Raw genomic sequence first — 25,157 nt, 5'->3', positions numbered from 1 at the left:
TTAAACAAATTAGAACTTAATGAAGCCTCAGTGTCTGTTCATTTTTTGATTTTAATATGATATTCTTATGCAAATGTTATTCAGATATGAAACTCTTTTTACGAAGGTTTTCTTAACCATCACTGAGCCATGGTAACAGATTTGCAGAAGGTCAAAACATGTAACAGAACCTCATACCTCATACCTCATACAATATTTACAATTTGAATCACTCACCCAGCCAAAGTCATACAATATGCTTAGAATTTTGCTAAATTTATAAATCCAAAGCAAGCGTTTGAACTAATATAATTTTCCTTAAGTTTGATTATAGAACAGTTACAGAATTACAATATATAAATATGTTTCTAAATAATAGTTCTGAATGTCCAGTTTTATGTTGCAACCTTTCAGAAAATCATTGATCAATCAAACGATTGGGACTCTAAATATGCACACTGAGGCATTTTACAAATGGGAATCAGTGATGTGTTGGAATACTCCTGAATCATGATTGGCAAAGGAATAGTCTTACATGATCTTAATTTCTCAATCAAGTCAGTTTACTTGAACTGTATAGTGTACTCTCACTAAATAACCTGGCAAGAAACAATGAGGATGTTTTCATTTTAAAAGGCAATGAAAGTATGCCACACAATGGCCACATCTGGTAAAGGCAGTGTTAACAAAAATGACAAAATATAAATCTGAAAATTGATCGATTTTAATTTCCAACCTATCCTCCTAGTTGTTTGAAGATGATTAGTTTGAAACTATCTAATTAAAATAAATTTGTATCTTTCTATCTTGGCATATATTATTTTAATACTTTAAATTTAAGTATTCTAGGATGAAGTATTTTTAGCCAATCACTGTGAAATTGGGTCTCCACAGTGGTCTCTACTGTAAGTTCAAATCTGTGCATACACAAGGTTTATGAGGTCCTCTGTCACAAGGAAAAGCACGTACGTCTGCTTAGACCCTGACGTGGTGCTAAGCACTTTTTCACGTCAAAGGCCGTTTATCAGTATAAACGTTGGCATGGATTTTAGCTTACACACACTCTAAGATCAAATAATAGACTTGTATTAAAAAGTGTTAATAAGAAAGGTGGTGACTCCCACATACGTCCAACAATATATTATTTTCCTGGATCTGGATATGTTTATGGAAGCCTCTCAAAATACACAAATACTCAAAATTGCAAAGAGGTATCATGAACAACACATTTTCATATCAAATAGATTCTCTCCACTAAAGTTTTTTCTACTTTTTTCGATTTATTTTGCGTAGTTATAAAGTAGTTTGTTTCCATTAAAAGCAAAACGGATGTTAATGGCTTAAATAAATTTATTACAAATTAGATGAAAATTGTAATACACTTTGGATGGTTCATACAATGATATCAGTGACATCTGTTAAAACTTAAAGTGAATTTACATAACATTACAATGTTTATAATAAAAGCAAAGGTGGAGAAGCAAATAAAATGTTAGCAAAAGCTGGATTTGAGCTCATCCCAGGATGTTTTGATTCAAGTTGATTTAAATAATGTAGATGTATGAGTCATATGAAATGAAACATGGATGTCGAACCTGTGTCGTCACAAGATAATTGCTGTTGCTGTTAGTTACGAGTTTGGAAGTTCTACTAGCATCAGTGGCAAAGCCAGATTACATATGGCACACATGCAATAATTCCAAAAGAATTATTTCATTTGCATACATCAAACCATTCATAACACTCAGGTAAAAAAAGAAACTAAAGCAAACGATGGTGAGCTGTTAAAACATTAAACAAATCTACTGTATACAATCATTTCTTAGTGCAGAAACATTTTTTCAAGACTGACTTATAGAGCCTTTTTAAACGTCGAATGGTAAAAAAAAAAATTAGAAATGCTCTAACGGAAGATCACAATTACAGACAAAGCAAATACAACTCAGTACTAACATGGCATTATTTACTATATAATGCAATGTGTTGATGGGATGCTGGTAGACAGATGTTTTGTACTGTATGTACAGTAGTTGTATGGTTCACTGCACATTCACGTTGTTGTCATCAGAACTTTGTTGTCTCAAACTAGAAGAGTTGGGGGAAGATGCCCCCTCCCCTTAAGAACAATGTGCATTAACTTTTAAATTGTAACATTTAGATATAAGTTTAACGTGCAGTATGATAATGCATCAGCCAATGTCTTAAATGAAATAAATAGAAACATTTGCTAATTTAGTTGTTATAGCACATGTAAAATTATTCGAAGAGGCCTTATTAGGGTAAGATGGCCCCTACCTGGGGAAACTATTAATGTATAAATGATATCAACCTTATTATTGGTGTCATTTTAAGTGTCATTATTGTAAAATACAAAATCAACTATTCTGTTTAAAATTGTGCATTATTTTGTTGAACAACTGAACAACTTATGACACTTAATATATAATAACTTATAACAGAATCCCAGTTAAAAGAGATTAATCTAAAACTGGTAAATTTATTCCATGATTTATATACAGGCATATGAATATTTACATATTTAATTGGCCATATTTTAATTGAAGATATGTCATAATAGTAACACTGAACTCAAATGTAATAATTTCACTCAATAAGGCTATGGGTTTTATTGAAAAACATCTGACATGTACATCTAATTGGAATTATTGTAATTTATGGGGTTGCTATTCAGTAAGTATTAAGTAAATAAATAAATAAATACATACATACATACATACATACATACATACATACTAGTAACAACATCCCACTCTAGGTGAATTCAGGTGGGCATCTTACCCCAAAGGTCTCATTTTAACTCTAACCCAATGGTTAGAATGGTCAAGTACTTTTCCTGGAGAACCTGGCTGAGCATCTTACCTTACTAAAATGTAGGGTGAATTCAGGGTGATTTTGCCATTGATTCATTTCAATGGCAAAAAGTGTCCCAATCAACCTGAATTCACCTTACAATTTCCTAAATTGAATATTACTGTGACATTATTGTTGTGGATCTCATTCAGGATATTTAAACATCATTTTGATGCTTTTAAAACATTCAAAAATCACAAATACATAGAATATGAGACACGGCTAATGTAAATACACGGCTAATGTAAACATGGGAGTGATAGCCTGATACATCCAGCTGTTCTCACTAATGATAGCTCTTTGTCATCCCAAATTAAAAACAATCACATGTTGCATACAATCATAAAAGCATATAATATAGTGGGGCAGGGTGAAGGTAACCCGTTTCTCAAGTTTACACCTGTAACACAGCAACAACAGTTCACAGCATCACACGATACTATTATAAATCTAGCAGTCGCTTACACGCATAAACTTAAACACCCTTAACACTCCAGACATATGTGGTGTATTTGCAAAACTACGGTGACCAGGAGGACACTTGTTTGGTTCACTTAGTTTTTTCCTGGCCGTGAGATACTGATTTGTGGGAACGCCATAGCATATTGAGGCCGCTACATATGAACACGAGTTGATTGAACGACTGAACATTAGCTGAGAAAGTTTTTATTAACATGTACTGGCCTATATATCCATGTATATAACCAAATTAATTGAAATTGAACTTGAATAATGAAATTTGGGCCAATAACCGCAATGTTACCAAGTCTGCGGTTTTCCTGTGGAATTGGGTTACTTTTAAATTGTTGCTGTGTTTTTTTTTTTTTTTTTTTTTTTTTTTTAAAAAGGCGCTCGTGGCCACGAGAAAAGGATCTCGTGGCTACTACAAAAGTGAACCGAACATTTTCCCTCCCAGTCACCGTACTTAAACATTTATGCTAGAGTTTGATATTTTTTGATAACTATTAACATTATTTTAACTTGCTATATCTGGGAAATCAACAGTAGCCATATTCTCAGAAGCAGCAATATTCAATTAATAACTTTGATAGCATTATATTTTAAAACTGAATTTTTTTTTTTTTTTTTTTTTTTTTCCAAAGCAAGCTAATGGCTATGCCTTTGTTGAAGGCAAGTACTAGGTATTGTGTATTCACCCTTTTTTTCCATGCTGTAGATTTGTAGCAGCCAAGTGCATTTCATGATTGACAGTGAACATGGAAACAGACGGCAACACAATACCCACGCATTCACTCAATCATGAATGACAACATGGCATACGGACAATCGTTCAAGCAAGCCACTGATTACAATTGTTGAAAAGAATGTTTACAACCTACTTTAACTTGTGAAGTGTGTCTGCAGTCTTAGAGAAAGCATATGACGCATATTTGCACCACAGATAGTCTCACAATACTTTACAAATACGCCATGAATATGGCAGTCTCCAAAGAGATGTGCAGATGTTTACTATGCTTATACTACATATCGCCCTCCCTCAGGCCCTCTGGGACCTCGCTTTGCACTTGCATTGGTATTAGAGGAAGTGGGGCCAGTAAACTCCTTGGAAGCAGATTTGGTCTTTCCCCTGGAAGAAGCTGCCATAGGGGGCAACTTTAGGATTCCTCCAGGCTCAACAATAGTGTTGATCACTAAGGTATGGCAAAGACAAAACACAAATGGATATAGAGAAAACACCAGAATGTGTAACAAGGTCAAAGTTAAAGGCTAAGGCTAATAAACTCACCCTCAAGTTGTCTCTGGACTCGTCGCAGTTCTTGGAGAATAGATGAGATTTCCTGCTTGCAATGCAAGGAAAATAGATTACAAAATCTCTGAAATGAAAGTCTGGTCTTGGAAATTGCCTTTAATCAGGACAGAATTTACCTTATTAGATGTCTTAAGGATGGGAACCTCGTTTTCAGCGTTGATTTTTGCTTCTATTTCCTCCCAGACTTCAGTCTTGTTATGAAACAAAACTCTAAAAGAAACAATATTTGTGGGACTATACAGACAAAACACCTGGACTCTTTGTTTTAAAGAACATCAAAATGCATTTTGTGCTTTTCAGGTCTATTAGCATTGAAGCTATCTACTGTATATGCTAGTGTAATCATTTTGTAATCAATCTTTAGCAGATAGTCTCTTTGTTTTGGTGAAAATGGACCAAAAATTGACGACATCCTGGACTACACATATTTCACATATTCTCTATGATGAGAATCTCCAGCTAGCAAGTGGTTTATGGTTATGATGTACCTACAGCCTATTGACTTTTATATAGGAAATATTTTACTTCATACTTCATTTTCTCTGCTAGTTGCTCCGTGTTCTCTCTGATAGCCTGGGAGAGCTGGGAGACTGGGTTCAACATGAGATTGTCCAGAATTACCTGTGATTAAAGTCAAAGGTTAAAATTAAAAATTATGTAATTGTAATTTATCTATACCGTATCTGAGAGACACTGCCATTGGCTATGCAGGTTGTAACACCCTGAGCAAATGACTAATGGATCAGTTTATTAGTGTAATGAGCAAAGGATTTGACCAAATTTGACCTCTTCACGGTTCCAGGGACGCCGTCTGGAACTGTCATGGTCGTTCATATTTGAGTCCTGGTCTATTGGACTAGTTGAGCCTGGAGGAACCTTTTGATAGTTCAGACTTGCCTCGGGTATATGCTGTACCAGCTGTAGATTAATCAGGGATGGGAAAGCACCAGTAAGAACATGTGGACATGAATTGCAGGTTAAATTTGATGTTAACAGACAAACATCTCTGAGCTCAGATTACAATGGAAGCTTCAGAGATAAAACTCTGGGAAGATATTTATATGATCATGCTAATTCAGTTACCCCAGCAAAGGGTTCTATGTTCACAGTTGCAATAGCAAATTTGATTCTAATTCCTCCATGATATAGCAGGACAGTCTCCTCAATATGAACATAAGCTGTTTTGTGAACATACAGCCTTAGGAGTGAGTTTGGAAGTGAGGTTCCATGCATTAGGGAATTCCCTCATGCAAATAATTCAGTAAGGCAGCAGTTTCAACAACAGGTTCCAAAGCTGGACATCAGACAGCGGTTAGTACATTGATATTGGCTCACAGAGAAAGTATTTTAATTTGACAACACTTGGTGATAATGAGTGATGAACTCAGCACCTGAGGTAACAGGAACCTCTGTAATGATGCAAATGGTCTCTGCACAAAAGAGAAAATATACAACAAAACGCAAGATTGCAAGATTACAAAAAAAAAAAAACTTTTACCTTAGTCTTAACCCTTTTTGGGACACAATATAATTATCATGAGGTGTACTTCACCAAGACTCTAAACCAAACATGCTTGGTTACCTTTGACTTTAGCATTTATCTACAATTTTTTTCTCCTCGCTTTGCTAATGAGGAGAATGCAAGCATGTTCTGCTTCATACTGAAAAGGTACTGGAATGGGCCAATGATGGGATGTCATTTAACCAAGCAAACAAACTAAAGTTTGGCCTACCTCCTCTCTGGTCGAGATAGTAGATGCAGGGGTATTTGGCATGGAGCTTGGGGAAGTGGTAGCTCCTATGCCTGAGGATGCCTGGGAGTCACCATCCCCTGCTACATCATGGATTTCACGTGCAAGAATGGCAAGATCTTTGGCCAGGTCTTGACTCAGCCTAAAGGAAATAAGTATAAATTGAAAATAAAAATAAAAAAAATTCATCAATCATAAATATGTATGCACACAGTACCTAATGCATTAGCATAAAACACCACCACCAAAAAAATAAAATAAAAAAAAATAAAATTCAAATAACCTGGCAATCTCTGCACTATGAGTAGACCAATTCTGGAAGTGTTCATTCTGAGTTTCGTCCTCTTCCGTTTCCAAAGAGCCACATTTTAGCCTCATCTGAACAGTCTTCTGTGGTGTCTGTGTCTGAGTTGAAGCTGAGGCATGGGAGCGTTTTTGCTTAGAGTTGGAATTGGTCTCAAACTCCTCCTCTGAGGTAGAGGAATAGTCTGAATCCTTTTGTCTACGGTGGGAACCTCAAGTTTAAAAAATAAATAAATAAATAAATAAAAAAAAAAAAAATAGGGAAATGAACATTTCTAATTCAAGTATCATGTTTGTGATTTGAAACTTTAAAGTTTCAATTGTCAGTAATAATGAAAAATGTATGCCACTCCAGTGGTCGTCTAGAACTGTAGTTAGAGATCTAAGGCCCAGTTTCACAGACAGTGCTTAGCCTAAGCCAGAATTAGGCCTTAGTTCAATCAGGATATTTAAGTAGCTTTTATAAAACACACTAGACAAAAACATTACTGGTGTGCATCTTGAGACAAAACAATGGCACTGACATATTTTAGATATGTCAGTACAAGTTGCTTTCAGTTAAAACAGCTCAAACATGCATTTTAGTCTAGGACTAGCTTAAGCCTTGTCTGTGAAACCGGGGGTAAGAGTATTAAGTTGACAGATACTCACCAGCTGTGCTACTGTGTTTAACTTGGTTAGAGCGGGTACGAGTGGAGGAATATTTCCCTACTGATGCAGTCCCTTTGCTGGTTGCCTGCCTCACCTCACTTGAAGCCCCTTTCCTCACACTGCTACTCGCCTCTGTAGGACGGTTGGAAATGCCATGCTTGCTTGAGGTGGACTCATTGTCACTTGGAACAGTGAAGGATCTAGTGCGTTTCCGAGGCATGGCAAGAATGTCCAGCCTTGAGAGTTTCTTGCTTTCAGCAGGAGTCTTACTGTGGTCGGAGCTTTGAGATGCATGGTCCGTCTCTGCACCCTCATTGTCTGAGGCCTCACCTAGTCGAGCTCGGCGGAGCATGGAGGCACGGGTTGGTCTTGGGGCTGAAAGGCTATTGGATCGGGTCAGTATCTGATGGCTTCCTTTGGTCACCTTATTGGGTTCCTCCTTCTGCAGGGGTGCAGTGAGTTTTTTGCGGTTGTTGGCCCGTGAACTTGACTCATGGTCAGAAGCAGCAGCTTCCAGCCACAGCTGTTGACCATGCTGATTATCTGAAAGGTCTAAAGAACCACGGTTACCAGCACTGCGACGAAGTTGGAGCCGACGACTCATTTCAGCTTTACTGGTATTATCTGCTGAGGCATGATTTCTGCGTTTTTCTGATAGCCGTTCACGGGCTGTAGGTTGCCGTGCTTTGTCTTGTGCAGGTAAACCGGAAGATAATTTCTCCTTACGCAGGTCACTTGCAGATGTGCGCTTCTTAAGTGCACTGACAGGAGCATTTTTACTGCTGACCATGCTTACAGTACTGGCGGTATCAACATCTGAATCACCAGACAGGGAGTCCTCTTGTGCAGGGGAGCTTCCCGTTTTTAAACGTTGACTAGATCCAGGTACCTTCTCTTCTGGTGATGCCAAAGATTTCTCTGCTTCCTTAGGAAAGGGAAATGTACTTTGGACAGTTTCCTCTGTATCCAAGCTTCTCAAAGCAGGATGACTAGAGATATGTGGTAATTTCTTGACTTGAATGTTGTCACTTGGCCTATCTTTGGTAAAACTCTCCTGCCGAACAAATGAGGTTGAGGTCTCTTTGGTGGGCACTACATCCCTGTTATCCGCCTGAAGGTTCGGGGCCGATGAGTTGGGCTTCACTGGACGCCTAGACTCATGGCCACTCAAATGTCGTATCAAGACAGTGGTTGGAGGCATCTTAGGAGAGTAGTCTCTCTCTGGCTGTGAAAGAATTGGACTTTTGGACGCATCTGACTTGCATGAACCATCTTCAGAACCAATATAAAATGAGGTGGGTTTGGGAGTGGGTGGTGGCATCTCTCTTAACCCTCTAGAATGGTTTACATTTTCAGAAGGTGAGGGTGTTGAAGTTTCTCTCTTTCCTTGGCTCCTTCCACTCCTATCAAGGATAGAGCTGTCATCTGAACGGCTGGTGTCACTCAAACTGTCTGGGTCCACGTCATCTTGGACACGAAGCCTCTGAGTGCAGTCCTTCTGCTGTGGTTCTCTAGAACCTTTCTCTGGTGGTTCATGGTCCACGTTTGTTTCATGCCGGATCAAGATACTAGGGGTCGTGTTCTCCAGTTTTTCTCCTGGTGGAACCTGAGGAAGTAGCCGTCTGGTCCTGGAACCTTGACTGCCCTCTGATTCTGAGATATCTGAGCTTTGACTAATCATTAATGTCACTCTATCATCTTCAAAATCAAAAGAGTGAAAATTGTTATTTTGCTGGCCTATTCATAATGACATCACAATTTGTATTGAAATCCCTATTTGTTCAAACACCACTTGTGATTTTCAATGAAAATACCTCTGTCTGCAGGCCCACTTTGGGGTGGAATTCCCATAGATCCTTGTGTAGCCCCAGGATCACTATAAGTGTCTGCTAGGCTGGCCCAGCGTGAGACCCATTTAGGCCCTCCTACACCTGGATGTGCCTAAACCACAAAGGGCAACAACTGACATCATAATTGCATTAATTGTTCACTATTCACTGACACAGTTAGGGCGACATTTCAGTAATGAAGGACAGCACTGTTGTCAGAGCAGTACATAATTACAATACCTGCAGTGAGATGACTTGGTCTCCACCATGGCCCTGTGATGATGTCGACATTACATCAGCTGCCATACTGTGGCTATGACTAAAGAATAGTTGCTCATCTTTACCATCATCAATCACAGGCCTATAAACTCCAACAGTCTGACCACTGTATTCTGGTGCATCTAAAACACCAAACACCTGTGAAATGTGAACAAATATGATTTACCATGTTTCTAAAAAACTACTGTCTTCCATTGTTGTGACCACATTGGTCAACAGGTAGTGCATCACAAATTCACACCAGCAGTTTAAACAGAAATTTACTCAAACATTGTACTCAGTACAATGCTTTGAAAGTGCCACAGAGCCACAGTTTTCTACTCTTACCATTTAACTTGCCAATCACATATTTATAGTATCTGTATATTACAATGTGATAGGAGAATTTAACACCAATTGTAATACAGTATCTACATAGATACTATATCTATAGTGTCTATAGTATCTCCCAAGAAAAAGAAAAAACTTTGTCACCTGGTCAATCATACTTCTAGCTTCCTCCACTTCCTTATCTTGTGACTCTGTCTCAATTGTGTAGGTACCAGCATCACTCAGACTGTCCTCCTCCTCAGTTCGGGTCGCCCTTGAGCCCTTGGTTTCAACACCACTAAATAATCGTGGTGAAAACTGGGGCACAGATGACCCAGCTGAGCAGATTGGGGAGGCACTAGAAACTGGACCCCTTCCAGGGGCTTGAGAAGGGACAGAGACAGGGGAGGATACTGGAAGAAAAGACTGGGATAATGCAGGTAGCTGAGAAGGAGAAGACGGATACGACACAGATGAGGGTCCAGAGGGTTCTGCTGGGGAGGGTAAAAGAGTGTGTGATGGGGACATCATCACAGGTGGGGCAGACATGGGAGGTGGGGAAGTCTTTCCTGTATCCTTCAAGAACTCTGCAGTAAATTCCTGAGCAAGATTGGACTTCTTGCCCACACTCCCAAAAGGCTTAATGGAGATAGCTGGTGAAGAGCGAGACGAGGTCCCTAATAAAGATGTGCTGGTCCCATTGTCTTCTGTCTTCTCTCTCTTCAGTGAGCTTGACCGCTGTGAACCTCCATGGCTTGAACCTTTCAATGGAACAGTGATTTGCTGTGTTGGAGGAACATGGCCATGCACAGAGGCTGGCCTTTCCCCATGAGCCAGACCTTTGCGTCTCTCTAGTTTGGCCTTCAATGCAGAGTAGGAATCAGCATGTGCAGAGTTGTGGGTAAAGGACTGTGACCGCTTCTTTCTTGGATTATCATCAAAGAACTCAATAATGAAGGCCTGCTGGGTGTGAGGCTCAGTGTGAATTGGCTTAACCTCTGTCTGGGGAGGAGAGGAGGCTTCTTGTACAGGATGAGCCTCACTTTCATCAAGATCGCTTTGATGGTGTTTGTGTGGCGAGACTGACTGAGGATGATGAGTTTTTGGTATTGACTGCTGGGACAGAACTGATTCTGATGGTTCGGATGTCTTTGATTGAGCTGACTGGTGTGACTGTACTGATGATTGGGATTGCACGGAATGATGTGACTTGCTGCGTTTTCCTTTCATTACAGGGTCTTCTGAATCACTCTGTGTTCCATCTTCATGATGGTGTCCTATTAAGATTACAAATTTAGTGTATATTATGGCTGCCAATGCATAAATGCAGTGCAACTAATTACAAAGAAAATAATAAAAATTCATGCAATTAATCATTCCTCGTAGCCTATATGTCAATTCTATAATAATTTTTTGCTAAAATTGAGACAATCGAAGCTTGAAGCAGAATCTTCATGTTTTTGCAAAGACTACAGCCAGTTTGCCTCGCCTAGACCTACTAAGAGCAGGCAGCACAGCCACAGAATGAGTAACTAGGTATTCACATAGGACGTGTGTACGTGTGTGTGTGTGTGTGTACGTGTGTGTGTGTGTGTGTACGTGTGTGTACGTACGCGTGTGCGTGTACGTGTGCGTGTGCGTGTACGTGTGCGTGTGCGTGTACGTGTGCGTGTGCGTGTACACACACACATATACATATATATATATATATATTTTTTTTTTTAGAATATTATACATAGAACATTTGGTATCAGTGTGTGTTTTAAGGTAGTGTAAGATGTCTCTTACCTTTGAGTGTCCGAATATGCATTGCTAAGTCACTCTTAGTGCTGTACACATCCTCACAGGGTGACCGCCTGCACATCATGCTAACATCACTCTGCACAAGCCAATCAGCCACCTTGCTCTCAGCTGACAGAACCTCTGTGGGTGTGGCTACTAAAGAATTACTTGGCTGCTGCTTGCTACGCTGACGAGAGGAGAACTTGGTCACATGATCCTTGATTTTAATCTTGCCTGGCATGCAGTCATCAAACTCGATAGTAAAAGAAGCATGACTTTGGACAACTGGAGGTGTAGAAATCAGAGGAACGTTGGTGTCTTTGGTTGGGATGTCGATCAAATCCGTCTCTGGGGACTTGGGATGCATATGGAACTCCTTTGTTGGAATTTCAAAATAGCTGGGCTCTCGGTGGTATAGATAGGTTGACTTGGCCTGGCTGTCACGGATCTCTTGAACAGAGACGTTAAATTCATCCTCAGCTGTCGGGGCCTCCTTTGTGATCTCTGTCGACAGACACCCACACCAAACTGTAAATATGGTAATAAGACAAATGTCCTTATCAAAAACACATGAAAGTGGCCGTAAGGGAGGACAAGTGCTTACCTGAATGATTGTCACCTGACCTTCGTACTTCATTGTGTCCTCCCTTGCTCCCGGAGTCCTCCTCACCCCACCATGATGGCTGGCCATACAATGGTGTTGGCCGGGGTACAGGGGACTCTGAAGTGGAACACATGTAAACACAGAAAGAGAAAGAGAGGGTATGAGAGATAAAGACAGATGATGAGTTGCTTACCATACTAAGCACAATTTATTCAACAAGCAATTCTTAAACACTTCATCACTGTCAGAAAGTTGGAGCAGCTCTTATATCAGTTTACTATAAAACTAAATATATAGACTATCATCCTTATACCAAACATCTAGCATACTGGAACAATCTGTATTATATTTTGACTTTAGAAAATGTGTTTACCATATGACCAATCAGTATATAATATAACCTGAAACAAGTTTTCTTTTGGAAATCTGATGTCCAGTATACTGGACATTAAGTAGACTTTTATATTAAAGTTTCTATATTTACACACAATGCATGTTAACATAATTACAATAGAACAAACAATAACCATGTGTAAGCTTATCTAGAAATTAAATACATCATATTAAATGTTGCCCATTAGTATTACTCTTTGCATAATCTATGCACTATAATGTATCCTAACCCTAACAAATATTATTAGTTATTATTTCTACAGTTTCTATTATTATTACTACTACTATTATTTCAATATTTTATCTAAAAACTCAAACAACCCCCATGTTGATCTCCCAATTTTAGCTTCTGTAAAATTAAAACTGATAATATTATTTGTAATAATAGATATGACATATATAGGAAAATATCTTTAAGGATTATCTTTAGTATCCGTCACCTGACCAAAAGCTCAACTAGGAGGGGTTTACTAACAAACCAGGCCACTGTACTGCAGTGTTACAGATAAACAGAGATTAACAAATACTGTAGATAAGAGACAGAATCTTATTGTTAGATATCCTCTGTACTCCATATTACAAAGCATTTTGTTTTATTCTTTTTATCACTCTCTCAATTTCTTTTTCCTCCTGACTTTGGTCATTCTTTATCACTCTCACCTGTGAGACTCTTGCGTTCAGAACGCTCTAATTTGGACCTTTCTTCCTGCAGGTTCTGTTGCTTGCCCTCTGCAGATTTTATGCCCATCTGCAGCTGACTGGTGTACTTCTCATGCTGACACAGCAGGGGGCAGTCCACCAAAATATTAAATGGATAAAACATACATAGTTAGTTTTTAAGGCAGGAACACACCAAGCCGACACCGACGAACTAGTGGCGACGAAAGCAGACTGTGGGGTTGGCTCACGTCGGCAGCGTCTGTGTCCAAAGTTGGCCTGACACACCAAACCAACGCTCGACAGCCGACGGCCAAGTAGCACGTCCGTTCTGGGCCTGCGTAAGATGAAATGCCTTTCCGTACCAGCAGGTGGCAGTAGCTGAACAGCCAATCAGAATGATTAGATGGCCCGACGAGCTCCGACGCCGATTCAACATGTCGAATTGGCCAAAAAAAGCCGACGAGGACCAACTTTAGCCGACGGTGCAGAACACATTGAGAAAACTTAGTCGGCCGACGAACAAAAACTACCCGACGGCCGACCGTCGGCTTGGTGTGTTCCTGCCTTTATATAGATCAGGGGTGCCCAACCCTGTTCCTGGAGATCTACCAGAGATTGTATATTATAGGGAGATGAGAGGGTCTGTATCTCTTACCATTGGAGAAAGCGTAACGGCTAACTTAATCACGTGCACCTCTCAGCCTATCGTAATGGCAGTGATATCAGTCGCAACATTCCCTAGTCTGCCTTCTCTTAAAAAAATACATTTTTATCAAGCTAAAATCTACATATAGTTCCCAACGAAAGTATTGTTTGGTGTAAAACATGCTGAAGATTAGCAAACAGGCTGTCGATTAATTAAATGATTAGCTATATCCCCACAAAAGCTGTTTAATCAGCATAGTGAAGCCTCTCATCCATTGACATCTATTTAAAAAAAAAAAAAAAAAAAAAAAAAAAAAACAGCCTCTGGTCTCCTTCCCTGTGTATCGCCAGAGGCGGAGCGTTAGCATTAGCCGTTACACTTTTTTGGCTAAAGGTTGCAGGCTTGCCTTCCAGTGGCTTTGGATCTGCCTTCCTGCAGAGTTTAGCTCCAGCCCTGCTCAACACACCTGTCTGTAATTATCAAGTGCTCCTGGAGATCTTAATTAGCTGATTCAGGTGTGTTTTATCAGGGTTGGAACTAAACTTTGCAGGTAGGCAGATCTCCAGGAACAGGGTTGGGCACCCCTGCTACAGATAGAACATAAAATAGACACATACACAAACAGATAGAACCATACCTTGAGGGCCTCTTCAGGGACTTTATGTTGACTCTTTTCAAGAATATACACATGTGAATGTGCTCTTAATGTTAAGTCAGTACATTACAACTTAGATGTATACAAATCTTAAAGACAAACACTTAAGCAGACAGGAAGCAGGTAGCTGATCTGTCTTTTTTATGAGAAGTTTATGGTGGGTTAATCTGAAATTTGATGATACCACAATAATAAACCAGTGCCCAACAAGGCTGTGTCTCATTCAAATCATGGTAACAGTCTCATCAAAATGTTGTACAACAAACTGCCTCAACCAAATTTAAGGTTTCATGCTTTGGCATGCATATGAAAAGCTAATCAGGAAAAAGGATATCATATCCAAAACGAACAATGTCCGACAGCTTGAGGGTTATGTATGTTTGGTCTGGAATTCTCAAGTCATTCACAAAGGTCTGAAACAGGAGAAGAATATCAAGTGATGTATATGTGCCTGACATATAGAAATTCCAAAGTAAATTAAGGAAGATTGTACGGGAAAATGCTTTTGCCTCAGAAAATATATATAAATGTGCTTTAACTACAATCTGAAAGGGGAAAAAAAAAAAAAAAAAAAAAAAAAAAAAAAAAAAAAAAAAAATTATATTTACATTAATTCATTTAGCAGATGCTTTTTATCCAAGACGATAAATGAGGAAATGAGGAACATCAAAAGAAATTAGTCAAGATTTAAAGGGGACATATTATGCAAAATTCACTTTTATAAGGTGTTTGAACACAGACGTGTGTCCACAGTGTGTGTAAACAACCAGCCTATAATGGTAAAAATTCACCCAATACTTTTTTATAATCCCCATTTATCTTTTTCAATCTCTCAGAATGCTCTGTTTTATATTTCCCCCTACTCCTACGTAAGAGTAGGGAAACCCCACCCATGACTGGTGATCTGCCCTTTTGGCATAGATACAACCCTGAGTGAGAAGCACAGAGTCCACCATTTCTGTTTACTCGCTGTATCCGCTAGCTAGAGGATTACAATGTCTGCGCCAAAAAAACAGGATGTACCAACGAACATATGAGTCTCCATAGACTCCCGGCATCCGAGCCACTGAGGACACCGTGGTTGAATTTCATTTTTGAAGGAAATGTGGCGGAGAATGTCGGTAAAATTTTATATATTTGCGCAATATCCTTCAATACCAACGCATTGTGCTCTAACTTCTTATCTAAGTATATCTAAGTATGGCACTTCATATTTTGTGAATGTTTGCAAATTTCCTTTCTTAATGAGTTTTATAGAATGCTGTACGGCTAATGTGGTTAAAGTTACCATAGTCTCTGACTGTATTCAGAGACTAACTTAGAGCTATGTCGTTAGTTTTATCCCAAAACGCTCACTGTCTGTGTAATTCATAAACGCACTTTTATTATGCACTGTATAGTGCCCTAACCTATACATCAATTTATAGATTAACATGACGGTACATGCTAGTCGATGAGTTGAATCAACGTAACTCCACAACAACTACATAAATGTATTCACTAACCATTCAGAAACATCCAGGTGCAATCTAAAAGTTGCAACCTCTTCCTGAGTCTCTCCATCTGTGTCCGACACCGGTTCAAACATGTAAGGCTGCACTAATCAACTGGTTATTTCTGACATTTTGGCTGGGTGAGATTCACCTGTTTTGTTGACGGAGTATGCGAAGCTTGTGTAAAGGATTCCGCCCTCTTCTGGAAGGGGTGTGGGGAGCCGCAGCTCATTTGCATTTAAAGGGACACACACAAAAACAGCGTGTTTTTGCTCACCCTCCAGATCATTTATTACAGCTTGCCAAATTTGCCCCTATTTGGGGGTATTTTGAGCTGAAACTTCACAGACACATTCCGGGGACACCAGAGATTTATATTACATCATATGTCCCCATTAACAATACTCTTAGCACAGAATCTACTTTTGTGTTCCACAGAAGAAATACATAGAGTTTTAAAATGATATGTGAGTGTGAGGTTGATGACAGGATTTTTTATTTTTTATTTTTTTTAAATGTGTGAACTATCCCTCTAAAGAAAGTTTCCAATCCTAAATATAATACATTTGTCATTGGGACTGGGTCTGATTCAAGGGTTAATTGATCCTCTCTGTACTGCAGTAATCTCTGTACTGTCTTTGCACTCATGTTTTTATGACAGTATTCTGAGCTTCAGTCACAATTGCAATGTTGGTTTTTGTTTAAAAGCTTACCCCATTTAAACTTCCAAGATCCTTGACGAGGTGCTCATCTGTGGCAGGATTATAGTTGATAACAGCATGCTGTTTATCCACACTACGAGACTAAAGGGGAAAAAGGCATCTAAATTAGGCATATTGATAATTCTTTATATTATTTTTTCACTCCACCCAAATTAAACTGGATATTTTATTGATGCCCCCAAAAATTTACAATACTCTCATAAAAGTTTGAGCACTCCCACCTAATTTAGATAGAAATGGTAGTGCTCCTTTAGCAAAGTAAACATAGGTTGGATCTTTAAAATCATTAATCAGGTCTCACATTTCTGCTTTATGAATCTCTTTATTAATCACCTGTGTGTGGCTTGCAAGTACTTTGCAACATCTCAAAATATGGTTCTCTCTCCTTCATGGAACACAAAAGGGAGATTTTTTTAGTAAATCCTGGCTGCAAGAGCTCAATCCCATTTCAAGATTGAACTTTCAATTATGGACAGCAATGCCAAATCTATTTACCGCTTTGCTCACTGCCCTTACGAAAAAGAAGTATACTTCAAGTTCATTTTATCAAGTATACTTAAAAAAAAAATATACTTGAACATTACTTAAGTATACTTTATGTAGTAAGTATACTAGTATAAATGTACTAGTAGTAAATGTACTAGTAGTGTACCATTTTAATACTGCTTGGGACTAAATTGGCCCAACTGAAGTATACGTTTAAGTGTACTATAAGTGTAACAGTAGTAAACTTTAAGTACACAACTAGTGCACAGCTAGGTTTCTCATTTGTACTGCATCTGTACTACAAGTAAACAAATATACTAGTAGTTTACTATTTTAATACTAGTAGTACATTTTTAGTATATGAAACTACACTTTGAAATACACTCTCAGTAAACTACTAGTTTAGTGCAAGTATACATGTAAGTTTTCTTTAAGTAAACATAACATCACACTTATAGTTTACTTTTTATATATTATTTTTGCATTTTATGTATCCTACCATGTTCCTATTTAGGTATTATTTTTTTATACTTGAAATACCTTTAACTGTACTTTAATTCTTTCCATTTTAAAAACATTTTATTCTAGCTTCATGAATCCTTTATCAACACTTAAATGTGGTTAAGTTTACAAAAAAAAAAAAAAAAAAAAAAAAAAAACCCACAAAAGGAAAGGAAAGGAAACATTTTAAATAAAAAGCTGAGAAGATTGCATTTGTCAAATACTATGGATTCTGTACTCTTTCAGAAGATGCGTGACAGCGCCCCCTACCGTATAGCCTGAAAAATGAATCAAAATCAGTCAATGGCGAAAGTAAAGTAGATTTGAAGTAAATATACTTGGACTGCGTCACATTCGCATCCTCTGAGGAGGATAAAAATTACATGAAACATGTGTTCTCATTACACCAGAGGCCAGCCTCGAGAGGCTGGTTCCCTTAGTAGATTTTCTGGCAGAATAGAAAATCTCTTCCAAACATCTCATGTTGGGTCCTGCAGATTATAGAAAAGGGTTACAAAATTCAGTTTTGGTGCCGCCCACCTCTGTACAAAGGAGTGCTACAGACAATAGTGCTTCCTGAGCAGGCTCTGGTATTGGAGCAAGAAGTAAAGGCCTTGCTAGCGAAGGAGGCTATAGAACGGGTCCCGGTTACCGACAGAGTCGGGGTTTTACAGCCGGTACTTCTTGGTTCCGAAAAAGGATGGGGGGGGTTGTGCCCCATTTTAGATCTACGTCATCTGAATCATGCAGTACGAAAGCTAAAATTCAAGATGTCAAATCGTGACTCAAATCAAATCCGAGGATTGGTTTGTCACAGTAGATCTAAAGGACGCATACTTCCATGTCTCCATCCTTCCACAGCACAGGAAGTTCCGCTTTCGGGGGCAAAGCGTACCAATTTCGGGTTCTTCCGTTCGGCCCAGCTCTTTCACCCCACACATTTACGAAATGCGTAGATGCAGCGCTGGCCCCGCTCAGGCTGCAGGGCATACGCATTCTGAATTACGACTGGTTGATATTAGCACAGTCAGAGGAGATGGCGGTTCGGCATCGAGATGTCATCCTTGCTCATATTCAAAAACTGGGGTTGAGATTGTGCCAAGAAGAGTGTGCTTTCTCCACTACAGAGGACCACTTTTCTTGGTGTGGTATGGGATTCAGTGACAATGCGGGCTTGTCTCTCACCCGCTTGCATCACTGCTGTTCTATCAGCCCTAGGAGAACTGAAGCTAGGCCAGTCACGCACGGTAAAACAGTTTCAGAAACTGTTGGGTCTGATGGAAGCTGCGTCCAACGTGATACCTTTTGGCCTGCTGTACATGAGACCCTTACAGTGGTGGCTCAGGACCAAAGGGTTTTCCTTGAGGGGGAACCCACTTCGTATGATCAAGATCACGCAGCGATGTCTCCACGCCTTGGTCATATGGAACAAAAATTGGTTCCTGTCCCAGGGCCCTGTGTTAGGAGCTCAATGTCGGGTCATTCTCACGATGGACGCTTCTCTCACGGGCTGGGGAACAGTAATGGAAGGCCGCTCAGCTCAGGGTCTTTGGAGGAGTCATCATCTTCAATGCGTTGAAGTTTTTCCTCCCAGACCGGAGAGGCCATCATGTGCTTGTCCGGACAGACAACACATCAGTGGTCTCTTAGGTAAATCGACAGGGGGGGGTTCTCCGTTCGCGCCCACTCTGCAAACTGGCACACCAGATCCTCCTGTGCTCTCTGGGGAAGATGCTGTCCTTGAGAGCAATCTATATTCCAGGGACCCAGAATATAGGAGCAGACAACCTGTCGAGACAGGGGCTGAGGCCAGGGGAATGGAGACTTCACCCAGAAGTGGTGAAGCTCATATGGGAGATTTATGGCCAAGCGGAAGTCAAGTCAAGTCACCTTTATTTATATAGCGCTTTTTACAATGTAGATTGTGTCAAAGCAGCTTTACATTGATAACTGGTACATTGTTTGGCTGCACAGCAGCTCTTAAAGAATAGTGTCAATGCAGGCAGATCAAAGCACTGTTGAATATCAAATGTCAAGTCAAGTGGATCTGTTTGCATCTCAGGACGCACTGTCCACTTTGGTTCTCCCTCACATATCCAGCTCCACTAGGACTGGATGCCATGGTACAGACGTGGCCGAGGCCGCGTCTGTACGTGTTTCCCCCAGTTGTTCTGCTCCCAGGAGTTCTGGAGAAAATTTGCCGGGAAGGGATAAGCCTACTGCTAGTAGCACCTTACTGGCCAAGTCGGATACGGTTTTCGGACCTTGTAACTCTCCTCGATGGCTCACCTTGGAGGATTCCGATCAGGAGGGACCTTCTATCTCAGGTGGGGGGCATGATTCATCATCCCCACCCAGAAATGTGGAACCTGTGGGTTTGGCCTCTGAGGGGGCCCAACTCATAGAATCTGGTCTCTCAACTGAGGTTGTAGAGACCATTCTTCACTCCAGAGCTCCTTCCACAAGGAAACTATATGCCCTGAAGTGGAAACTCTTCACTTCTTGGTGTCATGAGCGACAGTTAGATCCAGTTAACTGCCCTATTGGTTCAGTACTAGAGTTCTTACAAAGTCGTTTCTCCCCATCTACACTAAAAGTGTACGTTTCTTCTATCTCTGCATACCATGCCCCTGTGGATGGTACCACTGTGGGGAAAAACCCATTGATGACTCGTTTCCTTCGTGGCACCCAAAATTGAATCTTTTGTGTCCAGTGCGAGCATTGGAGTAACACTCTATCATATAATGCTATATAATTATTAGTCGTAACACTACAAAAAGGTTCATTAGTTAACATTAATTATGTTAACTAATGTAGTTAACTAATGAACCACTTATACAGCATTTATTTAATCTTTGTTAATGTTAATTTCAACATTTACTAATACATTAAAATCTTGTTAACATTAGTTAATGCACTGTGAAGTAACATGAACAAACAATGAACAACTGTATTTTCATTAACTAACGTTAACGAAGATTAGTAAATGCAGCAACAAATGTATTGCTCATGGTTAGTTCATGTTAGTTAATACATTAACTAATGTTTAACTAATGAACCTTATTGTATAGTGTTACCTAATTAGTTATGAAACTAGTTTCAGATAGGACAATCATGGATTTCCTGCTGGTTTATGCTGAATTTTTCAGTAGGGATGTGATTGGTTCTCATGTCTCTATGTCTATGCCATATTTAGTTTAAAGAGTTAGTTCTCCCAAAAATTGAAAATTCTGTATATCTATAAATATGCACCCTTATGTCGTCCCAAACCCGTAAGACCTTCGTTCATCTTCGGAACACAAATTAAGATATTTTTGAGAAATTCCAAGGGTTTCTGAACCACACATAGGGAGCAATGTCATTGCACCTTTTGAGGTCCAGAAAGGTTTTAAAGAAGTTTCTACATCAGAACGCCGACTCATTATTGCCTAGCTCCTGCGTCAGCATCACACGTATGCATCGTGCTGCTCAGTTTTTTGTGCGCAAAAACAAAACAAAAATAACGACTTTATTCAACAGTTTCTTCTCTCCCCTGTCAGTCTCCTATGCAATGAACGCAGTGCAGCGCTTCCATGTTTACGTCCAAATGCCGGCTCAGTATTGGCCGACGCTGTACGTACGTACCTATGCTGTTCACTGCGTAAACAGCATAGGAGAATGACAAGGGGAGAGAAGAAATTGTTGAATAAAGTCATTATTTTTGTGCACAAACAGTATTCTCGTTGCTTCATAATATTAAGGTTTAACCACTGTAGTCACTGTAGACTATTTTAACTATGTCTTTAATACCTTTCTGGACCTCAAAAGTAGCAATGACGTTGCTGCCTATGTGTGGTTCAGAAATCCTCGGATTTCATCAAAAATATCTTAATTTGTGTTCCAAAGATGAACTAAGGTCTTGTGGGTTTTGAACTGCATGAGGGTGAGAAATTTCATTTTTGGATGAACTAACCCTTTAAGTGCTACAGCCAGAGGTTTTCAATTTAAATTTTGGTCTGCTCCTCACACAAACCTATTATATGGCTTCAGAAGACATTACAGTACAGTACAGTACAGTACCGTACAAAATAGCTGCAGTCTGAGTGAACATGTCTCAAGCTCAAATATGTTGTAGCTGTTATAGCGGCTTGTTTCCGCCAAGGAATAATAATAAAAAAAATAAAAATAAAAAACAAAAGGTCTGCCTTTTTTCTCTCGCAATTGCGAGTTTACAATCTAGAGTTTAACAAAACTCTAAACAGGTCAAGCGTTTACTAAGGCATGTTACAAAAGAATTTTTTTTGCATTGATACAATGGTTAAGCAGCACATTATACTCCAGACTTTGTGGGATCCCATTAAACAGATCAAAATTGATAAATTGACTCATTTGGATGCAACAGTGGATCCTATTCAAAGCCATCTGAGCAGTATTCAGAATTCTTTTTTTTTTTTTATTTTTTTTTTTATTTATTTTTTTATTACATGAATATAGTTTAACCACCTAAGACTAATCTTTACATCTGAGGCTCACACAATAAAATCTTTCATGCAAAGTCCTTTATTATGAAATACATAAATACACTGTTCAAAAATGGACTCTTGTTATCCACTTCAGGAAATTGTTTCAAAGTGAGCACTGGGTTTTGGCTCACACCAATGGACTATTACTGACACAAGTTCATAAATCTGTTCTCCCAACAACAGTACTTCAACATAACACAAAATACTCCAGCTGTAGTGCTAGCTTTGTAGACCATTTAATCTATTTCTTACAAAAGATATTACAGGTAGATATAAATAACTGCAAATAGTATAGATTTTCACGTTCAAAATTCAGCATATTATTTTGAAGAAATATATGTAGTTATTAAGTACATTCTTCATATGATTTTAAAGTATGAAAACTTAAACATGCTCGTGTTCAGCCATTAACACTAAGCTTTCACTATAACAATAGCTGCCATTATGCCAACAGTTCCTGATGCATTCACAAATATGGTGGTTAAAACACACTTTTTATACTTCAAGGGAAGGAAGGGCACATGAAAAACCTACCTGCAGCATGAGCTCACAGTCCTCCCGGCCAACAAAGATCATTTCCCGTGGCAGACGGTGACGAGTACCAGAGCTGCTGACCAAGAACCATGATGTCACACTCATCTTTGTTGCTCAGAGAAACCCCTTTGCATCCTGTAAAAGATTGTGTTTCTTAAGAAATATAGGTTTTATTTAATATTTTAATACTAGAAGGAGAAAACAGTCAAGTAAACCCATATGTCATATTACATAAGTACTTCAATAAAACATTGAGAAGAAAAAAAAAAAAAAAAAACCCACTGTACTACAGTTCATTATAACACAAATGTTAAATTCACTGCAGCAAAATTATTAGCCAGAACCAGTGATGTAGGTTACACCCTTGACCAAAATTCTATTCCACCTGAGAGCCTTAGACAGAACAGGTTAATTCAGCAAAAGTATTACAATAAATTCAGTCTCTAAGCTGTGAATTAACCATCATGTCTCCATCTTCCATTATACCAGTTAATGACAATAACAGAACAGTGGTAAATGTAAGACAAAGTTTCCGAATTTTAGACAGCACTAGTGAGTGAGCTGGTAGACAGCAATTTGCTGCATGTTTAATCCTTCAAGAATTCACCTTAACTAAGACTGTAATTATACAATCATTATTTAATCCTCACAATTATACAAGACTTCATGAATCCTAACTTATAGATATAATGCGTTCTTGTTTTAAAACAACAGAGTTCGGGTTGTGCACATGTTCTCCTCAAAAAGTATGCTTAACAGTTAACACGTTATTAGATAAGACCGCTGTCTAGACATGTTACGTCGGAATAATATTTTTCAGATTTTTATTGAAAAGGTAGATTTAAGGTTTCATAATAATAATAATAATAATAATAATAATAATAATAATAATAATAATAATAATAATAAATAATAATAATAATGGATTTAGATTTCTAAAACAGCAGATAAAAAGTTTTTTTTTTTTTTTTTAAGATTTTTAAAAATGTGCCAAAGTACTAGAAGATTTTATATTTCAGGAGGCCTGCACATATAATTCATCTTTCATCTGTTCGTCTCAAAGAGACGATAAAAGCGTATAAATTATTCATGTAATACACAAAAGCCTCGTTATTTTCATTCTATTAGTGGACAATAGGATTCAGCATGCAAGTATAATTTTGTGTAGGCTATTTTATCACACACTTGCATTAAATCGGGCCTACGTCTGCTCCATATACGATCATCATAAGTGACTGAGCAGCAATGGTTTGGTGATGGAGGATCAGCTGCCGTCGCACCATCACAAGAGAGGGACCTTCTGCTGCCTTAATTTCTCTCTCTCCCCTTCTCAATTACATCAGACATGAATGTTATAACAAACTACACACACTATAGTGTTCATACCAAATCCACGAATTCACAGATATTTAGCCATATTGATTATGGTAGCTGAATTAAGATATCTCCGATCTGAATTTATTCGCGTAATTTAACCGCGTATTAAACTGTCATGTACAAGAATCGTTATCACGTAGCAAAACATGAACCTTTCTGCAATGTGAAACGGATAAATCTAGTGCGCATCTGCTCTTTTATCTACAGCCTAGGATGCTGAATATCCTCCGACCTTACCTACTATACTCCAGATGCGCTGATCTTTCCCAGATAAACAAATGAAATGTCTTCTTCTTGCTTTCCTTAATACGATAGACGCTTCCCCGGCTACACCGTTATTCAGTGAAATCCAGTTTAAAGGTCGTGGATTCTCATCAGTGTTGTGGTTCCATGTAGACTACACCCTCTCCCGTTAGACACAGATCATGCTGTCATGGCATCTGCGTCCAGCGCCGCCACCGGTGCATGTGTACAGCACAGCACTGCAACACTACTGAACTAGACCGCATCCGAGTGGGGGTTCAATATGAGGACACGGATTTTTCATTGGATACAGAAAATATATATTTTTATGTTGAAAATAAAGTCGCATTTGCTATGAATGAGCAATTTAACAGTGATTAAAGCTCCCGGTGCATATTGGCAGCGATTAAAGAAATATTCATATTATGCATTCGAAGTACTTTCGAAAATGTAAGTAACACTTTCAAATAATTTTTCATAATCATTACTTCATTGTCACGGGTTGATGCAAGCAAATGACAGATTTAAAGGCATAGTTCACCCAAAAATTAAAATTCTGATATCATTTACTCACCCTTAAGTTGTTCCAAACATGTATGGATTTCTTTCTTCTGCTGAACACAGAAGATATTTTAAAGAATGTTGGTAACCAAACAGTTGATGGACCCCATTGACTTCCATCGACTGTTCGGTCACCCATATTCTTCAAAATATCTTCTTAACAGATAACTGATCTGTGGATGTTTAAGGAATTACAGATTGGTGTATGACTCCATATGTTTTGCTCTCGTGGTACTTTGATTTCATACTCCGATC

General features: G+C 38.9%; 1 protein-coding gene across 7 annotated transcripts; it reads right to left on the bottom strand.

Moving 5' to 3' along the window:
* Nucleotides 1–1,311: 1,311 nt before the first annotated feature.
* On the bottom strand, nt 1,312–25,157 carry cep170bb (centrosomal protein 170Bb). Of its 7 annotated transcripts, none has more exons than XM_051875944.1 (20): nt 24,916–25,157; nt 22,722–22,856; nt 16,690–16,779; nt 14,818–14,896; nt 14,466–14,524; nt 13,183–13,297; nt 12,130–12,246; nt 11,532–12,029; nt 9,909–11,020; nt 9,396–9,572; nt 9,141–9,267; nt 7,327–9,024; nt 6,656–6,887; nt 6,355–6,514; nt 6,013–6,051; nt 5,408–5,539; nt 5,154–5,242; nt 4,738–4,831; nt 4,598–4,649; nt 1,312–4,502 (listed from the first exon to the last, which is right to left on the bottom strand). In XM_051875944.1, the coding sequence occupies exons 2-20, from the start codon at nt 22,824–22,826 to the stop codon at nt 4,327–4,329; spliced, it is 5,151 nt and encodes a 1,716-aa protein (XP_051731904.1). In that variant the 5' UTR covers nt 22,827–22,856; nt 24,916–25,157; the 3' UTR covers nt 1,312–4,326. The 7 variants fall into 7 exon arrangements, with proteins under 7 accessions (XP_051731904.1, XP_051731905.1, XP_051731903.1 ...); XM_051875945.1 differs by lacking the exon at nt 24,916–25,157 and adding an exon at nt 24,336–24,599 and having other exon boundaries at nt 22,722–22,874; XM_051875943.1 differs by lacking the exon at nt 24,916–25,157 and adding an exon at nt 24,336–24,599.

This window comes from Ctenopharyngodon idella, chromosome 20 (assembly GCF_019924925.1).
Source record: "Ctenopharyngodon idella isolate HZGC_01 chromosome 20, HZGC01, whole genome shotgun sequence".
In the NCBI taxonomy this organism is placed as follows: domain Eukaryota; kingdom Metazoa; phylum Chordata; class Actinopteri; order Cypriniformes; family Xenocyprididae; genus Ctenopharyngodon; species Ctenopharyngodon idella.
Note: the sequence above shows the minus strand (reverse complement) of the source record. Positions and strands in the feature narration are given on the sequence as shown.